The sequence below is a fragment of the Ambystoma mexicanum genome, chromosome 8, assembly GCF_040938575.1.
Source record: "Ambystoma mexicanum isolate Mex_15411 chromosome 8, UKY_AmexF1_1, whole genome shotgun sequence".
Lineage (NCBI taxonomy): Eukaryota > Metazoa > Chordata > Amphibia > Caudata > Ambystomatidae > Ambystoma > Ambystoma mexicanum.
This window is the reverse complement of record NC_090929.1, coordinates 1,186,248,900-1,186,275,325: the sequence shown is the minus strand read 5'-3', so window position 1 is coordinate 1,186,275,325 and position 26,426 is coordinate 1,186,248,900. Positions and strand designations below refer to the sequence as shown.

Sequence of the window (26,426 nt, the reverse complement as noted above, 5' to 3'; positions counted from 1 at the left end):
TTGAAAGATTTGAAGTCGCCTCAAGAATCGGACCTCCAAGATTTCCTACATTATTCCAAATCTTTTTCAGCAACAAACCATGCATGGATAAAGGCTTTGTACATTGCATCAAGACCCATCCATGTAAAGCAGTGATACTGCAATTCTATTGGTTTGCAGAGGCCCGGCGCCAGGCCATCTGAGAGGATGTAATATAAAAAAAAAAAAGAAAATTCACGTAGGTGTAATTAAAATTACCCAGAGTCAATGTTCAACAGTAAGTTATGTAGATCACGTGCAAATCTAGTATAGGACATTTGCAAGGCCTTAAGTTAATTTCACATTAAGTGGTTGGTTACAGGAAATGATGCAAAAAAATTGAGTGGTGTAGTAGGCGGAAGGAGGCGGACAAAGAGGTTGCATTTCTACTTGTAATTTTATTCTGCTCTTCTTTGCTTATGTCTTGGTCTTCCCAACCACTAAAACAGGTATTAACTGTCTTTTGACTTTCTTCACTATCTTTACTGCTTTTGTTATCACTGGGATGATTGGTAGCAGTCCCTCAGTATTCGTTATACACTCTGCTGTTTTCACTGTTACTGGGATGAGTATGATGAATCTTTTTGCATTTGTGATACTCTGCTGTTTAGCGCATGCCTGTGGCCCCTCCCGGCTTTCCCGCCGTTCCTGTTACATCTAGCTTGTCGGTTTGGCGTCAACGGTTCTGTCTGTGGGGTCAGGAATCACAGTGTCGATGACCGCTTCCTTTTCTTCTCTGGTTCGATCTCTGCAGAGTATCTTGCTGGATGGTCTCTGCGTCGTTGTTGGGCTGCAGGGTCCACCTCCTTAAGGTCACACCACCACCTGGCAATGCTTGCCACACACACATATGTCGGCTTCCTGCCGGCTCTTGAACCACTTTCCTCCTTTGTTCTCCACGTCCTCTAGGACCTCCTGGGGTGCCCCGACTTCTCTCTCCCAGGTTTAAACTTTCTAGGCTTCACCTGCTCGGTGAACACGACTCTCTAATGCAAGCCCTTCTTTGCTTTTTATGCATCTGAACTGGTTCCTCCTCAGCATATGATCCTTGTCCATCTTTTTTCTCCGAAGTATTCTTTATTGCTCTGCGGTTACCAGTCTTCACAGTGTTCTCTTCTTGCCAGGGAGGGAGTGATCAGCATTACTCCTCCGCTCTTCTTCTCAGAGGATTGGTGTTGGGTTCAAATACTGGAAGTTATATTGCAATGGCAAACAGTGGTTTGTTCAGGTTGTGTCTTCTGAGTCGGTGATGTTTTGAGGGGTTCATAGGAAAGTGGGGCAGGTAGTTCCTTCAAGGATAGGAAGACCTTGTCCCAAAGAGGGGAGTCTCTCCCTTTGAGATCCCGCTTACAGCCGCCCTTAGGGAGAATGTCGCATAGCGGACTCCACTCCCTGGCCTCACAGGGAAGGGCTCCCCTCTTGGGAGAAGTGACAAGATCCTGTGAATCGTCATAGTGGTCAGTAGGACATTTTTATACTGATGGGATCAGTCGAGTTGTTCAAAAATATAGTGGGACTAAATAAACATTGCCAGGGGCTTCAGGTTCTTCAGCAAAATATTTTAAGGACAATGTTTGGACAGTAAAATTTAGCACTGATTTTCAGGTGTACTTTGGTGTTCAGCCCAGGGATTTTCCAGGATCTTTAGTGACAAATGGTGCATTCATAAGCATACAAAACCAATAATACTGTTCCTTGGCCATTGTCGACTGTTTTGTCTTAAGGGATGTCCTGACATTTTGCATTTCTGATTGAACAGAGTAATCGCTATCCTCTTGAGTTAATTTTCCAATGGCCAGGGGTTGGCATTATGAAGATGATGTCCGAAAGCCAGAGGGGCTGGTTGACGATGCCTAATCTCGACAAGGAGGCATTGGAAAGAATGACGAATTCACAACAAATTCAAAGATATTATTTTAAAACTGTTAAATATTTCAGAGGTCACAAAGGAAAGTGTCAGTTTCTTTGTATCTTTGGTTGAAACTATCTGGGACAGAGCGATTGGGAAACATCGTCCCCTAGTTCAGAAGGAACAGGTTATAAAAAGGGATGCCCCCATGGTTAAATGCAAAATGTAGAATCTCGAAATGAAAATGGAACCATGATTTGATCTGTGGTGTGTACATGGCTAGCCAGATTTATACTTTCAAAATGGCATATAAAAATTGTGACAAGTAAAAAAAAAAGAATGTATTGAGCAACAATGGGAGCTTTTACAGAGGGCCTCGGTTTTGAATGGCAGTGCGTTTTTATGTTGAATGCAATTGTCGACCCAGGCATTGTGCCATCTCCTTGGAGAAGTAGTTCTTGGACCCCCCAGCCCCCCAAGGTTATAGGCCAATATCTTTACTGGACATTGACAGTAAGATATTGTCATAAACTTTGTTGCTCTGATTGGAGGAGTGGCCTCAAAGTAAAAATATCCTGAAGCCCTCCCAAGTGGGTTTAAGGCAAGGGCTTAGTACTGGGCACCACTGCTTCACTCTGAGCAGCATCATAGGGAAATACAGTAACGTTAAGGGAGGGAGATTTGGAGAAAGCCTTTCATTTATAGAAACATCTTGTAGCCCAATTTACTTTTTATTGGGGTCCCTAATGGTTTATTAGATCTTATCCCACTTCTATACGCAGACATCTCAGCGACTGTCGGATATATAAGATCAGGGAATTATACATTGTTTTTCCACACTAATAAAGATGAAAGCAGGGATGTCAATTGGCCCCAATGTATTCCTTTCATACTTTGACTCTAGTACTACCCTTAGGAAAGTTAATCCACCCTCTCTTAAGGGCATGTTTTATAGCATGCTTCTTTATGCCGATGACACAGCTATTTTAGACTTGACCCCTGCAGGACTTGCTGTACACAAGTGACTATTTTGGGAAGTATAGTTTGAAATTAAATATTATCAAAACAAAAATTATGGTTTTTGGGAAAAGGGCAAAATCTTGTAGCTGGTTGTGGTGAGGAGGTAGTCTCATTTTTATTTGAGCCTACTCTTCTCAAAGAGCGGGTCTTTGGTCAATCATTTTAAGAGGACGGCTGATCATTAAGGGTTAAAGGGCTTTTTAAGATGGTATTTCAAGTTGGGGGCATTCAGATTGAACAAGTGCCTGTAGGGTATGTAAGGCAAAGGTCTATTCCATGGTTTTGTTATGTCCACGAAATCTGGGGTGGTTCGAACTGTCCTGTCCTGGAGTGGTTGCAAAATAAATTCATATCCCAAATAGACTTCCTCCAGGTTCACCTGGTTGGGCCTTATGTGCTCAATTGTGGGTGTTCAATTTGAAGGTGTGTGCCCAGTTAAGATTTTATCCTAATTTTTAAAGCACATTTTGGATTTTCTGCTAATCATAAAGTGAATTTTAGTGTAAGCGTGATTACAGCCTCCCCTGGTTAAAATAATACTTGTGGTGCAGGTGTTTTTTAAGGCACTGTCCATTTGGATGGGGGTGGGATGTAACTAAATTATGTAAATGAAGTCAACTCAAAATACATTTTTTTTTTAAAAACAAAACAGACACTCAATTCAAAATAGCTCTTAAAGCAAGAGCTGGTCCGATGGGAAGAGAGGCAGATGTCCAACATATACATAAGATGCCCTCTTCAGCTTTATATGCAGACTTGCATACACATAAAAGACAGCAAGGAGAAATCTGTGAAATAAGATCCCCAGAATGTAGGAGACTGATGCTAATGGGACGTTTATATTTACCCACACCTCACTAAATGAAGGTGTGCTGGAGGAAGCACAAAGTGGGCCTGCAAAATTGGAGTAGATGAAGATTTGGTACTTTGCACACCTGGGAAGATAAGTACAAGCAGTGGAACACATCCCAATTACCAATAACTATTTTGAAGCCTTCCTGGTATTGTTTGGTTATTACAGAAGTTTCGCCCCAAACTAATCTACCCTGGCTGCACCTTCAACAAACCAAGAGGAAACTAACTGAGCCAACTCAAGTGGAAGACCGAAGCAGAAGAAGCTTTAGGGAGGTTAAAGCAATCCCTCTGTCGTCCACCCTTGCTCACAAAGCCGAATTTCAATGCAGTTTTCATCATAAAATGGATGCATCGTTCACAGGCTTAGGATTGATTTCTTCCACATACAGAATGGGATAGAGCAGCCAATCCTATTAATTAGCCAGAAACTGTACACTAGAGAATTTGACTATGATATAATGGGCAATATAAGCCCTCAAATGCTATCGAAGCACCTGGAAATCCATATTTGCCCGATGTGCGGAACGTTTTCCTTAAGGCCCGGTAGTCCGTTTCCTTGGGTATATCTTCCTGAGTCGGGTGGTACTAGTGATTCCCTCAAGCTCCTCATACCCTCCAAGTGATCATCTTGATGGAATAGTCTAAGCCCAACTCTCAGGACAGGAGGTGGAGTGAGGAGGGGTCACAGGTACAGTCTAAAGGTGGGCCACTGCGAGGAATTGTCATCTGGAGGGTGTAGAAGCCCTGGCTTTTTTTAATTTAATTAATAACATGATGTGGGTAATTATATCTCAGAAAGGGTGACCTGCCAGCCAGGTCCCCCTTTCCAAAGCTCCTTGCCAAAGTATAGTGTACACATGTGCCCCGCTCAGTATCCTGATCTGCAGCATCTGCTCTCCAGTTGCACAAAGCAGATTCAGGGGGTCAGAGTCTGCTTTCTATGTGGGGACATAACACATGGGAGAGGAGATTCACCTTGCAAGGGAGACCCAAGCAGGCCCTAGTTAGTGCTAACCTCATGTAGAAGGAAGCAGTAGCGTGGGCATCCTATGCAATGGATTCCAACTAGGGGCTGGTTTAATGTACCCTAATATCTCTAAGTGGGAAAGGCACTGGTTCACCAACAGAGACCCCGGTTCCGACCAACACAGATATTTTTGAATCCCTTTTTTATAAATAGGGACCGAGCAATAGCATTTTGTGATACTGCTGCGAGTATCACAGATGTCTCGGTACGGTGGGTGCGATAGGACAGAGGATCCCTGATCCTCCCAAGTAACTTGGGGTGTTTGATGGCATTACCCGATGCCCACTGGCTATCGTGGAGTTTAGTTGGAGAGGTGAAACTCTTAGCTGTGTTGCTGTTAAGGATGCAATTCCAGTGGACAGTCTGTTGGGGAATGATGTGCCTAATGCTGAAATCATTGCTGTGATCACAAGATCTAGGGCCAAGGACGCAGCACAGGTAGCCACCCTCGCTGCCATGTACCCTGGGGTGTCCCCAGCTGAAGATGGCGATAGACCGGAACCGTCGGTACTTCCTAGTGCAGATCCTGAGTGCACAGGGGAGCCTGCTCCTACTGACGGAGACCTAGTGGCCAATGAGGTGCCTTCAGGCATAGAACCACAACCTGGGGTGTAGGACACTGTTTTAATACCTGAATGGTCTGCCAGAACTAAGTGACCTGTCCTTAGCTGAGGTCCCAGTCAGGCTGACCTTTGCCAAGCACAGCAAGACTGTCCAACTCTGGCAGATCTGGTTGAGCAGGCAGAGAAACTGGTTTAGAAGGACGCCCCTGGGATGTTTATGGTGTACTGGGAGCATTGTGTCCTGTACAGTGAGCTCAACAATTGTGTGGCCGAGGCGAACCGGACAGTGGTCGTGCCCCAGTGCCACAGAAAGATCCTACTGGGCTTGGCTCAAAACATTCCTTTTGCAGGCCACTTAAGAGTGACCAAGACAGCTGACAGGTTGTCTGCCCATTTTAATGGCCCCAGATAGGTGTACAATTAAAGGACTTTGTCAGGTCCTGTCATACCTGCAAGCATCCGATATGGCCAGCAGGGCCACAGAGGCTGCCTTTATTCTTCTACCAGTGGTTGGGCAGCCATTCGAAAAAATAGGCATAGACATTGTGGGTCCTTTGGATCCTCAGACCAACCAGAAGAAGTGATAGATCGTGGTTAGTCCATGCCACCCGGTACCCTGAGGCAGTTACCTTGAGAATCATCAAAGCGCAACTGGTGGTGAAATCATTCATCGGGTTATTCTCACATGTAAGATTCACTAAAGAAGTTCTTTCTGAAAGGGAATCCAACTTCATATCCCCATATATGAAGGCTATGTGTAATGCATTTGGGGTTACTTCGAAGTTCTACAGAGCCTTTCAACCACACAGCAATGGGCTTGTGGAGAGATTCAACAAGGCCCAGACAGGAAATGGGATATTCTCCTGCCATGAGTTCTGTTTGCCTACTGGGACGTGCCACAGAACAGAGTACGGTTCAGCCCATTTCAGCTTTTGTTTGGTCATCCTGTTTTGGGGTTTGATAAGTCTGGTGCGAGAAGGTTGAGAGGGCAATCCCTGAATGCCTCCCGATGACATAGTAGATTAAATGCTTGGTCTCAGATCCAAGAGGGCCAAATACAGAAGACCGAGCACCTGGTATCTGAAGGCCAGCAAGGAACTCATGAAGCACTGGCATGGCCAGATGGCCTTAGTGAAAGAGTATACTTCAGGGCAGATGGTCTGGATGTTGGATCCTGCCAAGCCGAGTGCCCTTCGTGACAAGTGTCTGAGCTATATGTGGTGCTAGAAAAGAGCAGTGAGATTAAGGACCCCATATTACAAAGATACCAAGCCAGACACACATGGTATTTCGTGCCCACTGGCTGAAGCCTCACCACAGCCGGGATGACTTGGTGATGGCTCTTGTGATAGATGTGACTGAAGGAGACGGATCCCCCTCCCAGACCTGTTACACACACAGTCCACTCCTGGGGTCTATGGAGGGAGTCCAAATCTCCCCAAACATAACCAAATAGCAATTGAGGTTGCAGCACTGCCAGCAACAGCTGTGCCAGTATGCAAGTCTGTTCTCAATGACACCAGGTAAAATTGACATGGACCCTGGAGACAGTAAGCCGATGGAGAGCAGAATTCACCTGATGTCTGATAAGGTAAAGGACACGGGCAAGGTGGAGTTCACCAAGATGTTGGATTTAGGGGTGATTGAACTGTCCCACAGCTCCTGGGCTAGCACTGTGGTACTGGTCCTTAAAACGTCCAGTGGTGGAAAGACTAAAGTCTGATTTCATTTTTTTTTTTGTGTGGACTACAGAGGGCTCAAATTTGTAACTAAGACAGATACGCACCCATAGCTAGTGCAGACAAGCTCATTCACTGGGTAGATTCTGCCAAATTCAAGAGCAGCTTTAACCTCGCGGAGTGGTACTGACAAGGCGGCCTAATGGACAAACACTTCAGATGATCAATACCGGTTTACTGTCGTGCCCTTTGGGTTAAAGAATGTCCCTACTGCCTTTCAGAGAATAGTAAATCAGGTGCTCTCTGGGATAGAGGGTTTTAGCGTTGCCTTGCTAGATGACGCTGCATATATCTCACCTTGAACAGCTGCTTCAAGGCATGCTGAAGGCTGGCTTGACTACCAAGACATCCAGGTGCCAGATAGCGCAGGGTACTGTTACTTGAACAACAAGTGGGTGGAGGTAAGAAACAGCCTCTCCAGGCCAAAGTCCAGGCACTGATGGATTGGGATATCCCCACTAACTAGACATAGGTGAGTGCCTCTTAGGCTCCACTGATTACTACATGCCTTACATCAAGGGGTATGGGACTCTTGCCCTCAATGATGTGGCATCTAAGAGAATGACAAAGGTCACTTGGACCTCTGCCTGTTAGATATCTTTCCAGAGCTTGAAGGAAGGTTTGTGTAAGGCCCCAGTTATAAATATCCCAAATTATAGGCAGGAATTAATCATACAGACGGACGCTTGTGGATTGGGAATTGGTGCAGCATTCGCACAGCTAGACTTTGAGGGGGTAGCGAAAACTTGTGCCTATTTTGATGGGCGCTTGACCAAGAGAGAGCACAACTGGGCCACTATTGAGAAGGAGGATTTTTGCAGTAGTTGGGGTGGTAACTAAGCTGAAAAGCTACATATTTGGATCTTATTTTACCATCCAAACAGACCACAGACCTCTGAGGTGGCTTATGGCTATGCATGGGGAGAAACCCAAAGTTGTTGTATTAGGCCATATCCCTTCAAGGTGAGTCTCAACCTTTTGGGTTGGGAGGCATGCCAAAAATATAGTGTACACTGATCTATAGAGCCTGCTCTTCAGTGGCACAGAGCCGGTTCAGGGGTCACATGTGCCTTCTTGACAGGTACAGTGTCGGTGTCAGTGTCTGCAGCTCAGGGAATGCATTTAAGCTATGTACCGCTGTTCCAAACACAACATGCCTATGAGCAGGCTGTCCTGTTACACTAAACTGTACATATAAGCCATATGAGTATAGGGTATGGTGGCCAGCATCTCTCATATTTATCCAAGCCACATCAATTTGTTATCACACTAGGTCATCCTTGTGTGCCCATTTCAGCTGTGGAAGTGTTGTGCATTCTTCCCAGACATTGCTGCAGCACCAGGACTGTAACCCTGGGGTTGACTTATCTTTGTTCCTTTGTGAGGGCAGGTAACGTCCTCCCCAGATAGACAGCCACTCCACAGGAAGATATCCTGAGAACAGGGATCAAAGGGCAGACCATCCAAAAATGGAGCTCCTCACACTAGTGTGCTGAAGACCAATATACCTTTTGATTCTATTGACAAGGGAAGGAATAAGTGTAGACAGAGAAGTCTTTACAGCTGGAGGAAGGTTCTACCATCTTGGTTCCCTCCACCGCTTTCTTTCCTTCCTGTCCGCTCCACTTCCTTGGGTGTGATGTGTAAGGAATTTATGGTGGCAACAGTAAAGACAGACACAAGTGATCACAGTTCAAGGGTGTTTATTAAACTGCAAAGGTAGTTTGAAAAAACGCTTAATATAAAACTAAATCTAAGATGGGAGCAAGCTTCGACTATCAAATAATAATAATAATAAGGCAGTCCTAGTGGCGTCTTGTCAAATAAAAGGGCCTATACTAAGAAAAACCTATTGCCAATCCTTACACTAAATACAAAAGAAGTGTGGGATGATATTCATATGAAAGAAGGAAGTGTTGAGAAATAATAGGTCAGGAGGCGGTGGTCGGGGTCTCCCTTCCCCATATTTTAAGCATAGGCTAAGGTAGGATTCTGGAGCACAGCACACACTCAAACTTTCCCAGCACGAGTCAGCACCCAACAGTTCCGCTTTCGGGTATCTGGGCCTTCAGTGGTTAAATCTCTTTTCTATAAAAAGTCTCCTGCCTCCGTGGACCTGATGTATTCAAAATAATAAACAACAGTTATTGTCTGCTTGCACGTTGGGTGATGTCTTTCACCCTTGGATCCCCTCTTCTGGGCGCATATTCCTAGAAAGTTCCTTAATGATACCATGGCCTCTGATAGCTATGTTTTCTTGCTTTCGAGGGCCTGACTGGTTCAAAGTATGAGAACAAAAGATTAAAAAAAATGTTCTAGAGTTCTTAATTTGGGTGATGGCTCTTCACACCTGGCTTCCCCCTCTTCCGAGCTCAGAACCTTCTCGAATATCAGCTTCTCTTTGTCGGGTCCATGCCATCCAAAGGCTTTCCCTCTTGTATTTTTCTTTGTTGCATTCACTGGTTGTTCGGTGTTGGATTCACAATCTTTGGATCCCCCTCTTCCGGGCTGTGATCGGACCGCCTCCCTCGAACGGGTTCACTATGGCTTTCAATGCAATTTTGTCATGACATTCGCGACACTTAATGTCTTTTTATATATTTCACTTTGGACATCCCTCGTCCGGTTTCACTCTTGTAAACACACTGTATTTCGGAACTTTAGACTTCATCCATCTTTCTCGGAATCCCTCTTTCGGGTTCACTCTTGCCAATCTTGTCAATCGTGCCTTTCTCATTCAACTCTTCGGAGGCAAGATTCTCTTCCCTTAGCTTCACAATCATCTGTCGGTCAAAGACTTTCGACTGTACAGAGGATTTTACAAGACCCCTGTATGACCACTTTGACCCCCTTCTCGCCTTTCCCAAGGCCTTCTGGTTATGGTAGTTTCAACAATCGTGTAATCGAACAGAGTTTTCTGAGTGAGCAACCACGTGGTGCCGGACTCCTCTGTTGCTGGTTTTCCCCCTTTCCGATATCAACAGTTCTCTGTAACTTCTCGGTTCAATTAGCCATTTTCTACTTTTGGTTCAGCACAGTTCGGTTTCTTATCGGTTCTCCCCTCAACTCACCGGCTATGATGAACCCCTTGGCTTTCTTCTCTCTGGAGTCAAGGTTGGTGCCACAGAGACAGGAGTCTCTCCCCAGCTTGGTTATCAGTGGAGGAGGGTCCCGAATACCATTGACATCTGCTGCAACACACGCTGGCTATTGTTCACGGTCTTACCATTCCGTTCACTGAGGTTTTACGGCCCTTGGTCGGAAAGGGCAAAGTTGCTTCTCTCCTTGTTACCCTCTCGGTTCGCACCGTCTTTCTCCTCCTCTTGAACTGCCATGCTGAGTTAGCTCTCATGTTTTGCGGTCTGCCTTGTTCATATAGCGCTCTTGTGCTCCACCTTTTAGCCCTGTGGGGAAGGGAAAGGGCCATCAGGTGTGTATGATTCTGGTCTATTGCCTAACCCTTGTTTTGGGAAGTCAAGAAGAAGGCATTTGCGTTTGTCCATGGTCTTTCTGGGTGTGCGAAGTGTTTGTCTGAAAAAGGGCGGGGTTAAGAGTATCTGAGCATCCTACGTAGTAGGCTGCGGAAAAGGTGTTATAGGAAGGGGGATACCGCATCTCATCTGTCGGGGTCCCACCTCTACTCCCCAAGGGCCCCCAATCCAGTTGATCCTCCCTCACTGGTCCAGCCCCAGGAACTGGATCCAATAGCGATGACCGTGTCCTGGCCACCAGGATGACGGATCCCCGGGGACTAGTAAGTGAGACACCCTCTGGTTTCTCAGATGTCAGAAGACAAAGGCCACTTGTTCCAAGGACAGGGATTGAACCTTTTAAGCAGGCTTGTTTTTGTCCAATCACCTGTAGACTTTTGCCTTTAAAATAAGGGGTTTCCCACCACTTCTTTGAATCCTCTATGGACTTCAGACCTTCAATAATATTTCATTGGACCCTGTTGGGCGAACAGTCCTTTCCAAAGTCCTCCAGTTGTCAGGTGAAGGCAGCTGTTTCAAGGCAGAGACTAGCTCTGTCCACTAACCATCTCCAGAGACTATTTGGTGTGAATCTGATGCTACATCCAGACCTGCATCTCTGCCAGACACACTACTGCCCAGGAAGGACCCCTGAAAGTGTGTTACAGCCTCCACTGTGTTTGGTAGACTGAGAAAAAGACCCATCTTGACCTTGAGACCCTGAAGTGTCAAGACAGCCACGATTCCTGACATTTGGCTGTTGAACCGCTGAGAACCATGATTTGAGTGTGCTCGATACAGTTCGAACCAACAGCACCCACCGGAGCTGCCCTTGGCACTCTACGATATTCAACACAATGTTCCGCCCATTTGAGCCAGTTCGCAGCTGCACCACACTAGCTGAATCACGTCATTTCTTTGGATTGAACCAAGAAGTGCTGCTGCACTTGCATCACTCCAAACCGCTGTTCGAACCAACAGCCTCTTCATCGCAGGTTGAGCCGACAACATAACTGACCCAGGTGTCTTCTCTGAAGCACTTCCTTTGAGACCTCTCATCGAACCGACTCAGCTGCGCATCTGTCTCCAGCTCCACCACCTTTCCTGTGTTCTTTCTACACAGGTGGGGTTATGGAGTGTTTTTGATTTATTTGAGATTGCATATGGTGTGTTTAATTAAAGTAAATATATTTTTTATAGAACATGGCTTGGACATTCCTTTTTTTTGGGGGGACAATTATACTTCTGTTTGGGTTACTACTCAAGCACATGCACACCCCTCTTGAAAGTATAGCCTTTCCTCGGCTCTCGTTACCACAAAAGGCGAGGGAGGCATAGCTCTTTACTGTGCTGGTTTTACATTCTTGATTGTGTTTTTGGTTTGAAGACGTGTGAGGCACTTTAGCCTCTGCTTATTCTTGCACTCCTGAAAGGCAGAAGTCCGTTTGTTGGTTCTTATCCTTCCAGCCCTACTCCTTTAATGGTAATTGACAGGGAGGGACGCTTGCAAGCCTATGTCAACTTTGTTTGTTGGTACCTCCTGGACACTACAAGGGGAGCTCAAAGTGAGGAGGAGGAAGTATGGGACCGTCTCCTGCCTTCCCATAGCTGCCAGAGTGGGGGATGACTAAGGGGGTGTGGGGGGATCTCCACCCCACTTGTTGTGGGGACTGCGGTTGAAATGGGGACGATCCCCTCGTACACCTTCAAAGCATTCCATCATCCCATTATCAGCACCATACAAAGTGTTCTTGTGAAAGCACCTTCTCAAAAATTCAAACGCAGTTTAGGCCGTAGCTGCAGTAACAGACCCATATAATAATAGAACAAAGTAGAGCTGTAGAAAACGCAAAATGGACAATCACAGCTACTTACAAGAAAGAAACAATTACGGAAGACTGTGCACAAACACACCACTTACTAAGGGAACCAGTGAGGAACTCCGTCTGCAGGGCCTGGTGTCTGCACTTAAGCATGCATGCTCATCCCAAACAAATCAAAAAATGACCTTTGAGGGCCCTATCTGTGATCAGTGCAGGACATACATTATCCAATTAACTGCACCTTCAATGCCCAGAAAAGTAACAATCAGGAATGCCAACTATAGAGTGTAATGAAGACCTATTTCCAAAGGAGGGCACCGGGTGGTATAAAAACAGATGGAGAGTTGACGGAGCAGCGTGAGCTGGGGAGATGAAGGTAGAGGTGCAGAGAGCTGAAGGTGCACTACGTGTTGGAAGTGAAGAAAGATCTCAAGGTATTGGAGTAGGTGGAAGGGTAGAGTGAGTTAAATGCAGGGTTTGAAATGGCTGGGAGCTATTTAGCTCCTGCTTGTAGCCTAGGAGAGCCTGAGTAGCTTCAAAACAGCTACCAGGAGCTACATTTTGGCACCCAGTCCAACTGTTGCCTTACAAACTTGCATATGTGACAATCATTTGGAGCATTTGAGATTGTTACTGTAGAAGATTTAGGACATGTCTAGTACACATTTAAATATAATGGATCATACGTAATTGGAAAAAAGAGAAAGTGTTCATATCATCGGGAGCTAGATTTCAAGCTGGGTACACACTCCTTGTTCCATGGCCGTAGCTCCTGCCTACTGAATGATGCCTCCTACTCAGGAGCTGGTTTTAGCTGCTCATCGAATTGTAATTTTGAATCCTGGAAATGTGTATAAGGAGGCTACGGTGCAGAGGGAACTGGAGCATCAGGTTGTGGTGAGAAGAAGGAAGGTTGTAAAAGGTGACAACAAGCAAGAGGAGACAACAGAGAAGAATTTGGATTTGTAGAAGACCAAGGAGGAGGGGAGAGTGGAGGAGGTTTTCATAGGTGCATAGTCAGCTGTTGGGTCCCTCTATTGTGGTGTTGGAGAGATGCAACCGCTGGAGAGGAGTTGAAGTGGCCCTCTGAATGTGTGGACATTGACAGTTCAAGTACGACAATGCAAACCGATCAAACTGGGAGGAAGAACCAGCCTATGGAGGGGATCGTTAGGGAGGACCGTTGAATGCTAGCTCAAGGGGCAGAGGCTAGATCTAGTTTCGGCCTTGAGACACGAGTCAGCAGTGACTTGCTGTGGAGGAAAGTGAGGTGGAATTGAGTGACTGCTGGATGAGGACCCTGAGGTTGGGACGTCAGCTGTGATGCCACCAGTGATCTAGGAACCCTACCACCAACCTCACCTCTGGGATTTTCCTCAGGTCTTTCTACAACAGCCCCTGGAATCTCAACAGACTCCTATCAATCCTAAGATGCGCTGTTTGGCTCATGCCCTTTACGGAAAGACCCATCCACAATCCGGACATCGCCATATAGAGAAACTATCTAAATATTGTGAGTGACGCCAGGAAGATGCCAGTGAGACTTTTAAGGGATTGATTTGCAGCATGAAGTATTTTGTTTGGTATTCAGACTGCGTTTAAGTTCCCCGACTATGTTATCACAAATAAACCTGTTTGAAGCTGACCTATGAGTTTCGTCTTCTGTGGAGTCTTCTTGGCTACTTTTCATTGGCCAAATGAGATTTTCAGCTGAGGTATATGGTGAAATAGTAGGACAATAAGACAGTGATTTTGATGGAGATGAGAACAACTCTAACTGTTAGAAGGGCACGTTTATGAAGCTTCAGGGTACAAGGTTAGAAGGTGTACCTGGTGGTGCAAGTCATAGGATGTGGGAGATGCAGTTGAGATGGCTAAATGTCAGTTCAAAGAAGGCAGCAGAAATCTGATTGTAGTGCAGATCAGCAGAGATGTCTGGTACTACAACATTACAATAGGGAACATAGTTGAGAGCCAGACACTATAGACCAGCATTCATAACAACTATTGTAGGCCCATTGACTTTGACATTTCCTTCCTTACTTATCTGAAAACCCAGACTCATCTCAGACGTTTCCTCCACTCTATTGGAGGAGTTTGTACATAGTTTCTTTTCAGCCCACTATGTGCAAGTAGGATGCATGTTCACAAGTAATAGATAGCTGCCTACTTCCCAGTGACGAGACAGTCGATTCCCAATCATGTGCCCAAACATGAAAGAGTACTGAACGTACGGTACTACCCAACACCCGTCTGCCTAATGTCTTACCACCGGCGCCCAATACGACTTTCCATTTCTCTAAAATGTCCACCTTGGAGGTAGAAAAAATTATCCTGTCATTGAAGCCTTCAAACTGCAAAGGCGATATCTGCCCAGCACAATTAATAAAAGATGCTGCCAGAGAACTATCACCATTCATTACAAAACTGACAAATGCCTCATTTGCTACAGGCACTATCCCTGCCAACCTTAATCAATCATGGGTGCTCCCCCTCCTCAAGAAACAGTCATTAGATCCTCTTATCCCTACTAATTACGGGTCTATGACTACGGTCCCATTTCTACTCAAAATACTGGATAAAGCTGCTTATATCCAAATTCCAAAACACCTTGAACTGCATAAACTCATAGGTAATAGACAATCTGGTTTCCGGACACTACACGGTACAGAGACAGCCTTGATTGACCTAAAGTCCCAAATAGACGAGCAGAGAGACAAAGGGAGGACAGTACTCTTGCTCCTACTTGATCTCTCTGCTGCATTTGATCTGGTCAATCATAAGGTCCTATGTATTCACCTTGATTCTGCGGCCCATTTCTCCTCTGGAGCCATCAAATGGATTGAGTCCTTCCTGAGTGAGAGAACCATGATGGTCTTCTCCCCGTCGGCAGCCGCTGACCCAACACCAATCCTATGTGGTGTCCCTTAAGGCTCCTGCGTCTCGCCAACCCTTTACAATATCTTTACTAAGCCACTGTTTGACGATCTGGACCATCTGGGTTTCATCTACACTAATTACTCAGATGATACTCATATTCCCCTCCCGCTTTCTGGGGATTACATTACAGACACTGGATTAGTGAACAAAGTTTACCTTATCATCCAAGCATGGATGGCTACTCATGGCCTGTGCTTGAACGATAAGACTGAGCTAATAATTCTGGGTTCACAGGCTAACATCAAAAAACTAGGCCAAGAATTTTCCTCTTTTAATATTAATGGGAACACCATTAAAGTCTCGAAGGATGTAAAAACCCTTGGATTCTACTTGGATTCCACATAATCCTTTGATAAACAGATTAAATCCCTTATCTCCTCTACTGCTTAAACTTGCAAGCTACTCAGAGCTGGTAAGCCTTTCCTCTCCGACAATAGTTGCTTGATCCTGGCCAGAGCCCTAATACTCTCTAGAATCGACTACTGTAATGTCCTATACAGTGGTGCTAATAAATCAACTAATCAAAAGCTCCAAACATTACAGAACAATGCCCGAAGAGCAGCCCTAGGCATAAATAAAAAAACCCACATCTCCTCTGAGAGACGCCAGCATAAATGGTTATCTACATCCAATAAAATACAATTAAAAACCCTCTCCTTGACCTACAAAGCCCTCAATAACGCAGCCGCTGCTACCTTATTGATAAACTCCAGAGAAGAACCTCTCTCAGACCTACCAGATCTGGGAATGCTAATTGTCTGACCATACCCAAATACAAGCTTACTACCATCGGTGGTAACAGCTTTACTGTAAAGGCCACTAAATTCTGGAACCCACTGCCTCAAGAGCTGAGAGTTGACCAACCTTACCTACATTTCAGAAAAATGTTATAAAATGCATCATCGCCACTGACCCCTAGCTCACTGCGCCTGCAGTTAACCGGCCTTTATCTGAAGAGACCTTGCATTAACAGTGTATTACGGCGCCACCTTAAAAGACAATGTGCTTTCTAGTCTTCCTGTGCGCTATCTAGTCTACTTGTGAGACTATGTGATACACGAAGGGCCTTACTCTTGTAATATATATTGCTGCACAGTGTTTAGTGTTTATTTCTGTAATTATTTAAGCCATGTTTATTCGCTGCCACTATTTTTGTACTTTGTGTATATCTTGTGAGCATGTATATACTGTATCCTGTGCTCATGTCGTAACTTTGTAAGCTTTGCATTTCCATACTGCTGCGCCCTTTTACTTACGAGTCTGGTGCGCTTAACAAATGAATAAACAAACAAACTGTTTGGAAAAGTCTTTACAGGGACCTTGGTTTGTACCATGGTTGGTTAGAGATCTACAAATGTGACCGTGGAGCTAAAGGCAGTTGGCCGAACCAGATACAGTGAGCAAAAATGGACTTGGCTAGGCTTCCTTACTCACAACCACCTTAAATGTCTACAGTCTTTGCAATTTATTGCATGAATGGGCCTGTGGGTCCTCTACTTGGGACATTATGCATTCTTTAGTTTACAAATCATGATTCCAGTCTGCACTTGGTCATTTATCTATGTCAGTAAAAGTTTTTGTTGAAGCGATCTCCTTAATAAGTATTTCTTTATTTCAAAGAAATTGAAAGATGTGGCGTTTTCAAGAACAGATGATTTGAAGAAGTCGCTTTTAAAAAAATACAACCTAGAATATCAAGAACATCTGCAAACCAACGTAAGTATCAGTAGTTTACAAAACAAGTCCTATTTATGAAGCCACACCATCTGGGTATATTGTTCTCCGCAGCAGAGTCCCATGTTTTCTGAAGACGGCTGTCAGAGCAAAGCTGTTTTCGGCATGTCTACGCTGCTACAATGTCAGCAAGTGCATTATACCATATGGCCTCAGAGGACCACTAATTGATTCCTGATGATCCAGGGTTTCTGCAAAGTTTTTTCTGATATAGGGTGCATGGTGGATGAATTCCTGGTGAATCTTTGTCCTTGTGCTTTGCTGAGAGACAGATTTCTGAACGAGCAGTTTCCCCTGTCAGTTTCCCCAAATACTGTGGGGGAGATTGCCCATACCCTTAGCTACAATGCCTACCTTTACAAGGTGGATGACATTGGCAGAATTCTTTTCTCTGGACTAGGATTTTCAACACAGTGAAGGAGCATTTAGTGATTTCACACTGATCCTATATGACTTTCCTCTGCCACAGCGTAGATAACAAAGCTCCTGTTGCTGTCTTTAGATGGTGCAGAATGGAAAGTGAGAACCAGTCAAAAGTGAGTTCTGTTAACTCTAGCTCTGGGAAGTCCTTTTAATTGAGTGAGTACCCCCAGCTTCACCAGTGACCAACCCCCACTTCCCTGTTAAAAAGGCAGACATGAACATCTACAAAGGACACCTGTCGTGAGGGGCATGGGCAAGACCGGGGCCCTAGAGCATGATTCAGCCAGCCCTAGCATCATGGTGAGATGATGCTGTGTTTCCAAATTGGCTATTGGGTTCAGACAGCGGAGGAGAGAGTAGTTGTTGTAGGGAGTAATCTGAATCCTTGTGTTGATCTAGATTTCACCTGTGTTCCATTGTCTACTATTGTCTCAAGATGTCACTATTGAATCCATTCCGTTTGAGCTGATGTGCCAGCTGGAGTGGAATTATAAGTTGGAAGCCACCAGTTTGAGTTGGGAGCTTTGACCATTTACATAGTCATTTATTTTACCCGTTTATGAGGAGAAGCTATGCGAATCAGCACACTATCCCACAGAACATACAAAATCTCTTGTGATTCCGTGCTGTCAGATTGAATACTCGGCGTCGAGGGGGCGGTGAAAGAGTTTGTATTAAAAGATTGCTCAGGGCACTTGAATCATCCCTCTCTCTCATGTCTAGAAAGCACTAATACTCCCTCTCCCTGGCATCCCTACTTCCAAGGTTAGTATATACCGAATATTGACCCCCTACTTATAAATTATGTCAAAGGTGAAAACCTGAATACCAAACGCCTTCTGTGTCTAACCTCTCTCTGGGACTTCGTAGACAGACCCTACTTTATCCAGTGATTAGTTGACAAAAAGAGATAGTGGGTTTTGACTTTCAAACACTCTGCCAGTCTTTCTCCTTTCACACCCACTTAGTCCTTTCCCTCTTACTTGCGGAAGGGTCCCTCCTTCTATTCACCTCTTTCCAACTCCACGCCCCCTTCTCGTCCCTGCATCTTCCTTCTCTGCCCATCCAATGTCTGACTCCTTCTAAGCCTTGCCTCCACCTTTAATGTTACTGTCCTTCCACACTTATGCTCCCTCCTGCACTCTAAGGCTCCCTCCACACTACTGACACCACCACCACCACCTCCTCACTACTACTTCTCCCCATCCTCTACTCTGACACCCTCCTTTGTTTACACAAGCACTTCATGTTCACTCCATGCACTATGGCTCCTAATCACATTCGCCAGACGTGCACGCATACACACAACACAGTATCACTTGCAGTCACTAACCAATGCCTCACCTGATCCAAAAATCCCCTCCTCACTCCACTCCAACGTCCTTCTTCGTGCTGGTCTTAGTCGGCCACCACCTCCTCCTCTGACCTCACCCGAACAGCCCACAAATTCCTGAGGTTTCTTTCAACCACCTCCCTATCCTCTGATTGGTCTGCAGTCCATGGCCAATATGGCCCTGTCTTCCCTACCCAGATGATGGTGCAGGCACCAGAGATTTCAAGTAATGTTTTAAGCTGTGCCCTTTCTCTGTGCTTGACTGCCGTGAACAACAATGGAGGATTGTTTTGTACCATATTACAGTTTGTATTGTGGGAAGAGGTGGCTCGCCTTTGTATATGCTATTTTCAATATTTATTATATGTGACCTGTTCTTACTTTCCAGTCCACAAAGACTTCTATTCTTACCTAGATCTTGTTCTCACTTTGATTATTGTTCATTCCCCCTTTCTCGTTCCAACTGTGGCCCATCTATAACTCTGCTATTCATTGTCATGTTCTGCTTTCTCCCTGCTCTTGTGTCTCCCAAATGTCTTTCCAATTTTCATGGGCTTTCTTTTTTTGTCCAACTCTAATTTTGTTATGTGTGCTTCCTTTTTTTTGCTGTGCCGATAGTCCCGCCCTCATTAGCTTCCTACTCTTGTAACTTGCTATTCTCCTTCTTGTCCTCTTCATTCTACATCCATTTTTTGTGGCTCCATGTACTCAACCCCGCTATCGTTCTTTCACCATGCTATCGCCAAACCTTTTGAATTACCTGATTTTTCTGCTATGCCCTCACACTTGCTACTTTCCTTTTTTGTCCTGATATATTTTCTTCTTATCTGTGATTGTTGTTTCCCCTTGTTTATTTGTTTCTAATTGTATTTCTTTCTTTTGTACAATTTTTATAATACTGTACATTTGCGAAAGCGTGCAGTACATTTCAATATATGGTAAATTCAATTTTATTTTGCTTTGTACTTTTTCCATTGAATGTAGGTGGACCCTTTTCCCTTTCTGCCCATGATGCTGAAAAATAGTTTCAGCTGATGTCATTCAAATCAAGCCACACTCTCCAACCTCTTTCAGATTGAAATATAAGATATTCTAGTTCAAAATTAAGATAACTTGGTACTGAAGAACCATGCCGAAATCAGAGAATATATTAAATCCGAATTCTCTGAAGGTGTGTCATGGTTCAGGGCTTGCATATTCATAAGCTTAACCTTAACCAAACAGCCCACCACTTTGTTTTCTCTGAGCATTCTTTTCCCCCTTCCATAACCTCTGATGGGTGTATGTTCCTATCCACTCGGTACCTCTTTCCTGCCCAAATAGAGCGTAAAGCACTCCTCTTGCCTCTGCGCAGTCCACTGTAAGGCAGCAATGGTGGCCCGCATTGTCAGAGTTCTTGTTAGTGAGTCTGCCCCACCGCCCCCCCAAGGTACGTATAATTGCAATTGCAATTGGTTGTGTCTCCTGGTTTAGTCTCTGCTGGTATAGGATCCCCGCCTGAAACTCTGGCATCCTGGGGCTAGCGGCAGTGGTCGGCTTAGGACGTCCCTGTTTGGGGGTTCTAGCTCCGATCTCAGTTCTTCTTTCCCGCGGCACTACCGGCATAGCACTCACATACGCTTGCGTCTGCAGAAACCGGGTCTATCTATTTATATAGAGGGTTTTTGACAGAGCCTTCCCAGGACTCCAGGTGGGACGCTGATACTAGTCTTACTTGTGGGTGTTCACCTTCTTGCGTCATTAGGTTTCTGAAATTCGAAGAGAACATTCTGCCAGTATTTTGGGTCACATGCATGGGGTGATACAATTTCAGTGCTAAAACAGACTGGACCTGAGGGATGCTAGAGGCTGGCCCTCTCAACTGCCACTGTCTACCTCTCAGTTAGTACTGGCTCTGGAATTCTCCCTGGTAGGCCCCCAGGGGTCTCATCCCCTCTTGACAAGGCCAGTACCATTCTCACAATATTGGAGTCCTTTCCCAGCACCACAGTGATGGTGGGGGCGGAATTGCAGAGCTGCAGCGTGGGGGTTTGGTGGAACAGAATGAAAAGTGGAGCAAGCTTGTGGCAAGAGCAGAAGCTAGAGTTGGGGTAAGGAGGCTCGGAAAGGTAAGCAGAGGGCAGGAGATGTTGGAGCTGGTGAAGAATTGTGAGGTGGTAAAGAGAGAGGGTGATGAATAGACTTGAAGGGAAGAGGTGGCAGTGTATATTCAGGAGATGGTAGAGATCCCATTATGGGAGAGGGGGGAGAGTATTCAGGAGGTGGTTGAAGGACAGTCAGAAAAGTGTATTATGGAGGAGCTTGGAAGGAGAGTTGAGAAGTGGTTCTTTCAGTAGGTGGTTCAACGAGAGGTCCACATAGATGGCTGCCCGGTTGAAAGGCATTGCATGGTCTGAAATCCATTGGCCAATTTGGCCAGTCTGACTGATTTATTAAATGCCAAAACCACATTTTTCTGTGACAGTTTATTTAATTTAGAATTGCATGATACTTCTGTATTTACAAAAGTAGTGGTTCTTTATTCAGTTCTTCATTCCTATGGATGCTTTGGTGGCTTGCATTAAATATGGGATTTAATTTAAAATCGTATTTCTTGTTAACCATAGCGGTGCCCACTCCCCATCTCCTCTTTTCAGTTTAGTTGAAGTAGAGGACAACTCGGCTCTAGAATCAAGGTGCTAGCGGTCAAAGAGGCAAACTGTAACCCTAAGAGATGGTGTCCCTTGGATGGGTGGTGGAACAAGAGCATGTCGGAGCGTGTGGAGTATGTGCCGGGATAACATCATTGCGTATCGAGACAAGGGGATGAGACAACTCCAGAAATAATGAGGGAGGTAAAAGCAGAGAGATGTTGGGAAAAAAAAAGCTTAGTAGAAGCATAGAATGGCAATCATACACTGAGCATAAGTAATGTGACTGGAGGTTTGGTGTATGTCCAAGTATGTAGGAAAGTATAAAGGAGAAAGAAGTTAGGAGCGAATAAAAGGCGCAGGTGTAGCATAATGCCATCTAGTGAGGGTGCGATTAAAATGATGCAGGTAATTCTGTTTCTAAAACAGAGGTCTGATAATCAGACCCCCTTTCAGAAATCCTCCATTTGTGGAAGATCATAATCGGGAGACTGACAGAGTGGCATTGTGACTGAACATTTCCTTATTCTAGAACTCAAAACAACCTATACTGTCCCTAACTCTTGGCCCTACCCTTGAACAACAAAATATAAAAGGGTGCTAGTCAGAATGTCCATTCCAAACACCGGCCTCTGCCCAGAATCTTAAGCTTACCCGAGTTATGTCCCTACCACTATAAAAGAAATACATACTTTTAGCAACTTGGGCCTTGGCCTTGAGCAGATAACTGGTGGTTTGCTTCTCCACCCCCCACCCCCCTCCTTGTGTGCCTTTCCCATTAGGGGCTCCCCAACCCTGTGTGCAGTATAAGCCAGTAGGGTGAATCACTCTCCCACCTTCTCTTGTCTATACTCTTCACATCAGTCCCATCATTTCTCTTGTCTTCAGTCTCAGGAAGGTAAAAGGAAACTAAAGTGGTATCAAATATTCGGTCCCATAATCTGTCTCGGGAAGAAAGTCTCAATTCGTTGATATATTACCCAAAGAAAACCGAAAGTATATTGTCTAGAGATTCACACATCACGATAAACTTTTCTCCCACAATATTGACATTGGGCACTTTTTTTCATTAAAAAGGTTCTCCCCCGTTAATAAAAGGTCCAACCTGAACCATAAAATTGTACGTTCAAATTTCCACTATGGAAAACGGGCGAGATAAGGGTTACAATTCCCCAGCATTTTATGGATATTTGATAGATCTGGCAATCTTTTATAATGGCCTAAGGCATCAGTAGATGGATACCAATCATGCAACCATAATTGTGTTTTGGAGGCCACTAGGTTCTGTGTAACCTGATTATAATGAAAGTCCTGTTTCTTAAGCTGGGATACATGATTAATAATGTGGTCATTAGCTGCGTTCTTCTCTCCTATGGTAAATTGTTCAAACAAAGTGCCCAATGGAGAATGCTCAAATTATTTTACATAACGGAATCCTTTTTCAGACGACTCCAGTGTTCAGGGAAACCAAACCTAATTCAAATCCGATAGCAGCCGTGGGTGTGTCTTTAGGGAGAGACCAGGTTACCTTGCAAACTGTACTTTCCAACAAAGTAAAATCTAAATCTAACAAGGTGTGGTGTATCTCTAGATGGTAAATAATCGCAGGGACCACTTTGCCCTTGTAGAATTTTAAGACTGGAAGCAGTGACAACTTGCCATACCTTCTGTTAAAATGTATCATTTGAGAGATCAGATGTTTAGCTCTTTCTTTTATGTGATTTAATAATGTAATCGTGCCCGGAATAGAAATCTTTTTATAACTCAAATATTTCAAAACCATGTCCACTTTCTGGCCATCATTTTGCTTCTCTGTCTTTTTTACATTTATAAGTAAGTCATTTCTAGTGGAATATTCCTGAAATTAATGTGTCTTTGAAGCCCAACTTTGGTGCAGTCAATTAAAAGCATGTCATCTGCATAAGTCATCAAATACAACTTTAATAGTTGTGGGGGTTTGAGGGAATAAAAGATGCCCCTTCAAGAGCGTGTCCCAAGTCTGCCAAATATAAATTAAATTAAATCGGATCGAGTATGCATCCCTGTCGCAGACCCCTAGAAGTCGGAATTGCTGGAGTCAGGGCTCCATTCAAATTCAGACGAACTTTCAAGGCAGAATCAGCATGCAAGTATTTTAGAATATTTAATAGACCAGATGAAAGTTCCCAGCTTTCCAATTTTGACCATAGAGTACTTCGATTAACTCTATCAAAAGCCAGGGACAGGACTATTCTAGCAACAAATACTGTAGAGACCGATTTATCCCAGGCCATTTTCTGGAGCAAATCTATTATCCACCCGGCCAACGGAGTACCCACACCAGACCTGAATCCCACCTGGCTAGGTTTCAAAATCTTATTACGACTTGCCCAAGATTGCATGTCCCTCAGGACCAGGGAGGCAAAGATCTTAGCATCTGCATCAAGCAGGGCAATCTGGTGGTAGTTTGATGGGTCATGCCGGTTTCCCTTTTTATAAATCTGGACAATGTGGGATCATTTACATGTCGCGGGCGTCTCTTTTGTTTGCATAATAGTCAAACAGCTCATTTTAATATATTAGTCTAGAGCTGGGGATTGCCCTTAGGAATCCGATTACACAGACCATTGGGTCCAGGAGCTCTGTAATTACTGCTCTTTCTAATTAAAAATTCAATGTCATCTAATGCAAACTGAAAAGACCAGACCTCCTCTTTTAATATATAGGTTTTTCCATCGGGTTCCTTAGGATCCGTTATAAATCCTCAAAATGCTTGACCCCAATTTAGTTCTTATATAGGATTTGACTGGTTCTGTGAATGTAACTCATCCATACCATTTACCACCCGCCAATAGTTTATATCAGATTAATTAGTGATGCATGCAAGCATAAGTGTTCCCCTAACTCTGATACATAGCGTTGCGAAGTGATTTGATTTAATTGTCTCCATTTTGCTTCTCTTAATAATTTAGCTTTAAAATCGCCATAGCTAATGATGAGTTGGTTTGTTATTAAAAGCATATTTTTGATAAATGAGAGAATTATTTGTGACGGTCGGAAAGTACCAGGGAGTGAACATTTCCTGACCCAAATAGCCCTGTGATTGTATAGCTTTCCTTATACATAAATGAAATTCATACATTTTTCTTAGTGACCATTTAAGCCTATTTATTTATCCCTCTCAAAACCTCTACTCCAAGGGTTAAGGAAGTTTGGTTCCTGAATTCATTACCCAGAAATGTAACACTAAGTCTACGGTGGTCACTTGGAGCATCATCTGTAATCTCAAATTGGCCCTGATGATGCCACTAATTTCTAGTAACCAGATTAAAATCAATCCGGGATATTTGCGCATCACAATGTCAGGTAAAATATCAATCATCCGTGTTAACGGTTATTACAGTCAAGTTCCAATGTTTACAAAATATCACCCACGTTTTCCTACACCAGGATTGATTGAGGATTGCAGAAAATCCTGCTCTTACTCTGACCGGAGGCTTCCCGCAGACTTACCACACAGTCCGCGTTAAAGTCTTACTAGGATAATATTACCCACGTTTCCCAGTTCATACCAGGATAGGAACATTTCCACCAATTTATTAAATAAAATCTCCTGCGTAACCTCTAAATAGTTACAATGAATGTCGATCACTTAACATTTTAATCCCCCTCTTTTAACACCAATTGTATGGCAAGGATTCCAATAAACTCAGCATTCCAAATCGATGCTTCCTGAACGCAGAATGATTGAATTTCACTCAATAGACCTCCCTGGGGTCTTTCCTTAGGGCCTTTATTAGCTTTTTGAATAAAAGTTAGGAAACCATCCAGGACAAAGTCCTCTGTTAAAAAGGTTTCCTGTAAAAGAAATATATTATAGCTATTTCAATTGGCACAAATCACACCATCCCTAAACAAGTATTTAAAACCCCGGGAATTCAAGGAATATATGTTAAAATCCAGGTCGCCTAGATGCGTCCTTCGTGCCCGGGACCAGCCATGACCTGTCATCAGAATTGCGTTGTTCAGTTTGCATAGGTTTTCACAATGACACCGTTCTAGTGTGAGAAGGCCCCAGCAGGCAAGAGATCGTCATTGGACAAGGTAGATTAATATTTTTTTAGGATGGTTATGTAACACAGCCTTTCTTAAAACATAGAAATCCCACACTAATTTAGAACGAATAGCAATAGCCACAACATCAGTCCAAGTATCATTATAAAAATCCACCAACACATATATCCCTGGTGGTGGCTTCTGAGCTTTGGAATTTTGTGCATTATAGACGGGATTGCACTACGGTTTAAAATAACTGTCTTTATGGGAAAAGAGAGATTCCATAATTAGACATGGAATATAAATACTGCTATCAGAGGGATCCCTTCCCCACCAGGGGGTTGGTCAAAAGGAGAAGGATTCTTAGCTGTATGTCCATCGGCAACGGCCAAAAAGGTGGTTGTAGAGCACACACGAACATCGCTTGTTTGAGTTGAGTGATACCCATACAGCCTCACTAGATATCACTGGAGGGGTGTGATTGTTTTCTTCTACAAGCTCAGGGTGGTGTGCCTCCCGCCCAAATCTGTCTACGAAGCCCTTGAAACACCCATAATCTCTGGATTCAGATTAGTACTCTTCTCCTCTAACCCAGGAGTTATCAACCACTCAAGATGATAATTTTTACCAGACTTAGTAGAAAACAGAACATGTGGGCACCATGTAGTTTGAAAAATCAGTGCTACTCGAAGTTTGGCACTTTCGGGAGGAGCCATAGACTTGATTTGGAAATGGGAGTTTTTACTGCAGCAGATTTTAGTGCTTTAGAATTAATTGCGTTTTTTGCCATGCGTTTTGCCACAAATATATGTGGGGAGTGAGCTGTTTGGGGTCTCCCCGCAGATATTTGTGGCAAAATCGTTGAGTAAAAGAGAAATGTCAATGAATTCTACCAAGATCAAATCAATTAGATAAAATTACCTAGAACACTTAGTTTGTGACCCGCTTTCAGATGCTTCTTGTATGA

At 44.2% G+C, this 26,426-nt stretch overlaps 1 protein-coding gene across 7 annotated transcripts in view; it reads left to right on the top strand.

The window, feature by feature from the left end:
* Nucleotides 1-26,426, top strand: part of STAMBPL1 (STAM binding protein like 1) — a 580,481-nt gene that overhangs the window by 363,871 nt on the left and 190,184 nt on the right. For all 7 annotated transcript variants that reach the window (XR_011268690.1, XM_069611270.1, XM_069611271.1 and 4 more), the window contains one exon: nucleotides 16,925-17,020. Coding sequence is in view for 6 of the 7 variants with exons in the window: in XM_069611270.1 (XP_069467371.1) it covers nucleotides 16,925-17,020 (96 nt within the window). In the remaining variant the exon portion in view is untranslated. The remainder of the gene's footprint in view (nucleotides 1-16,924; nucleotides 17,021-26,426) is intronic.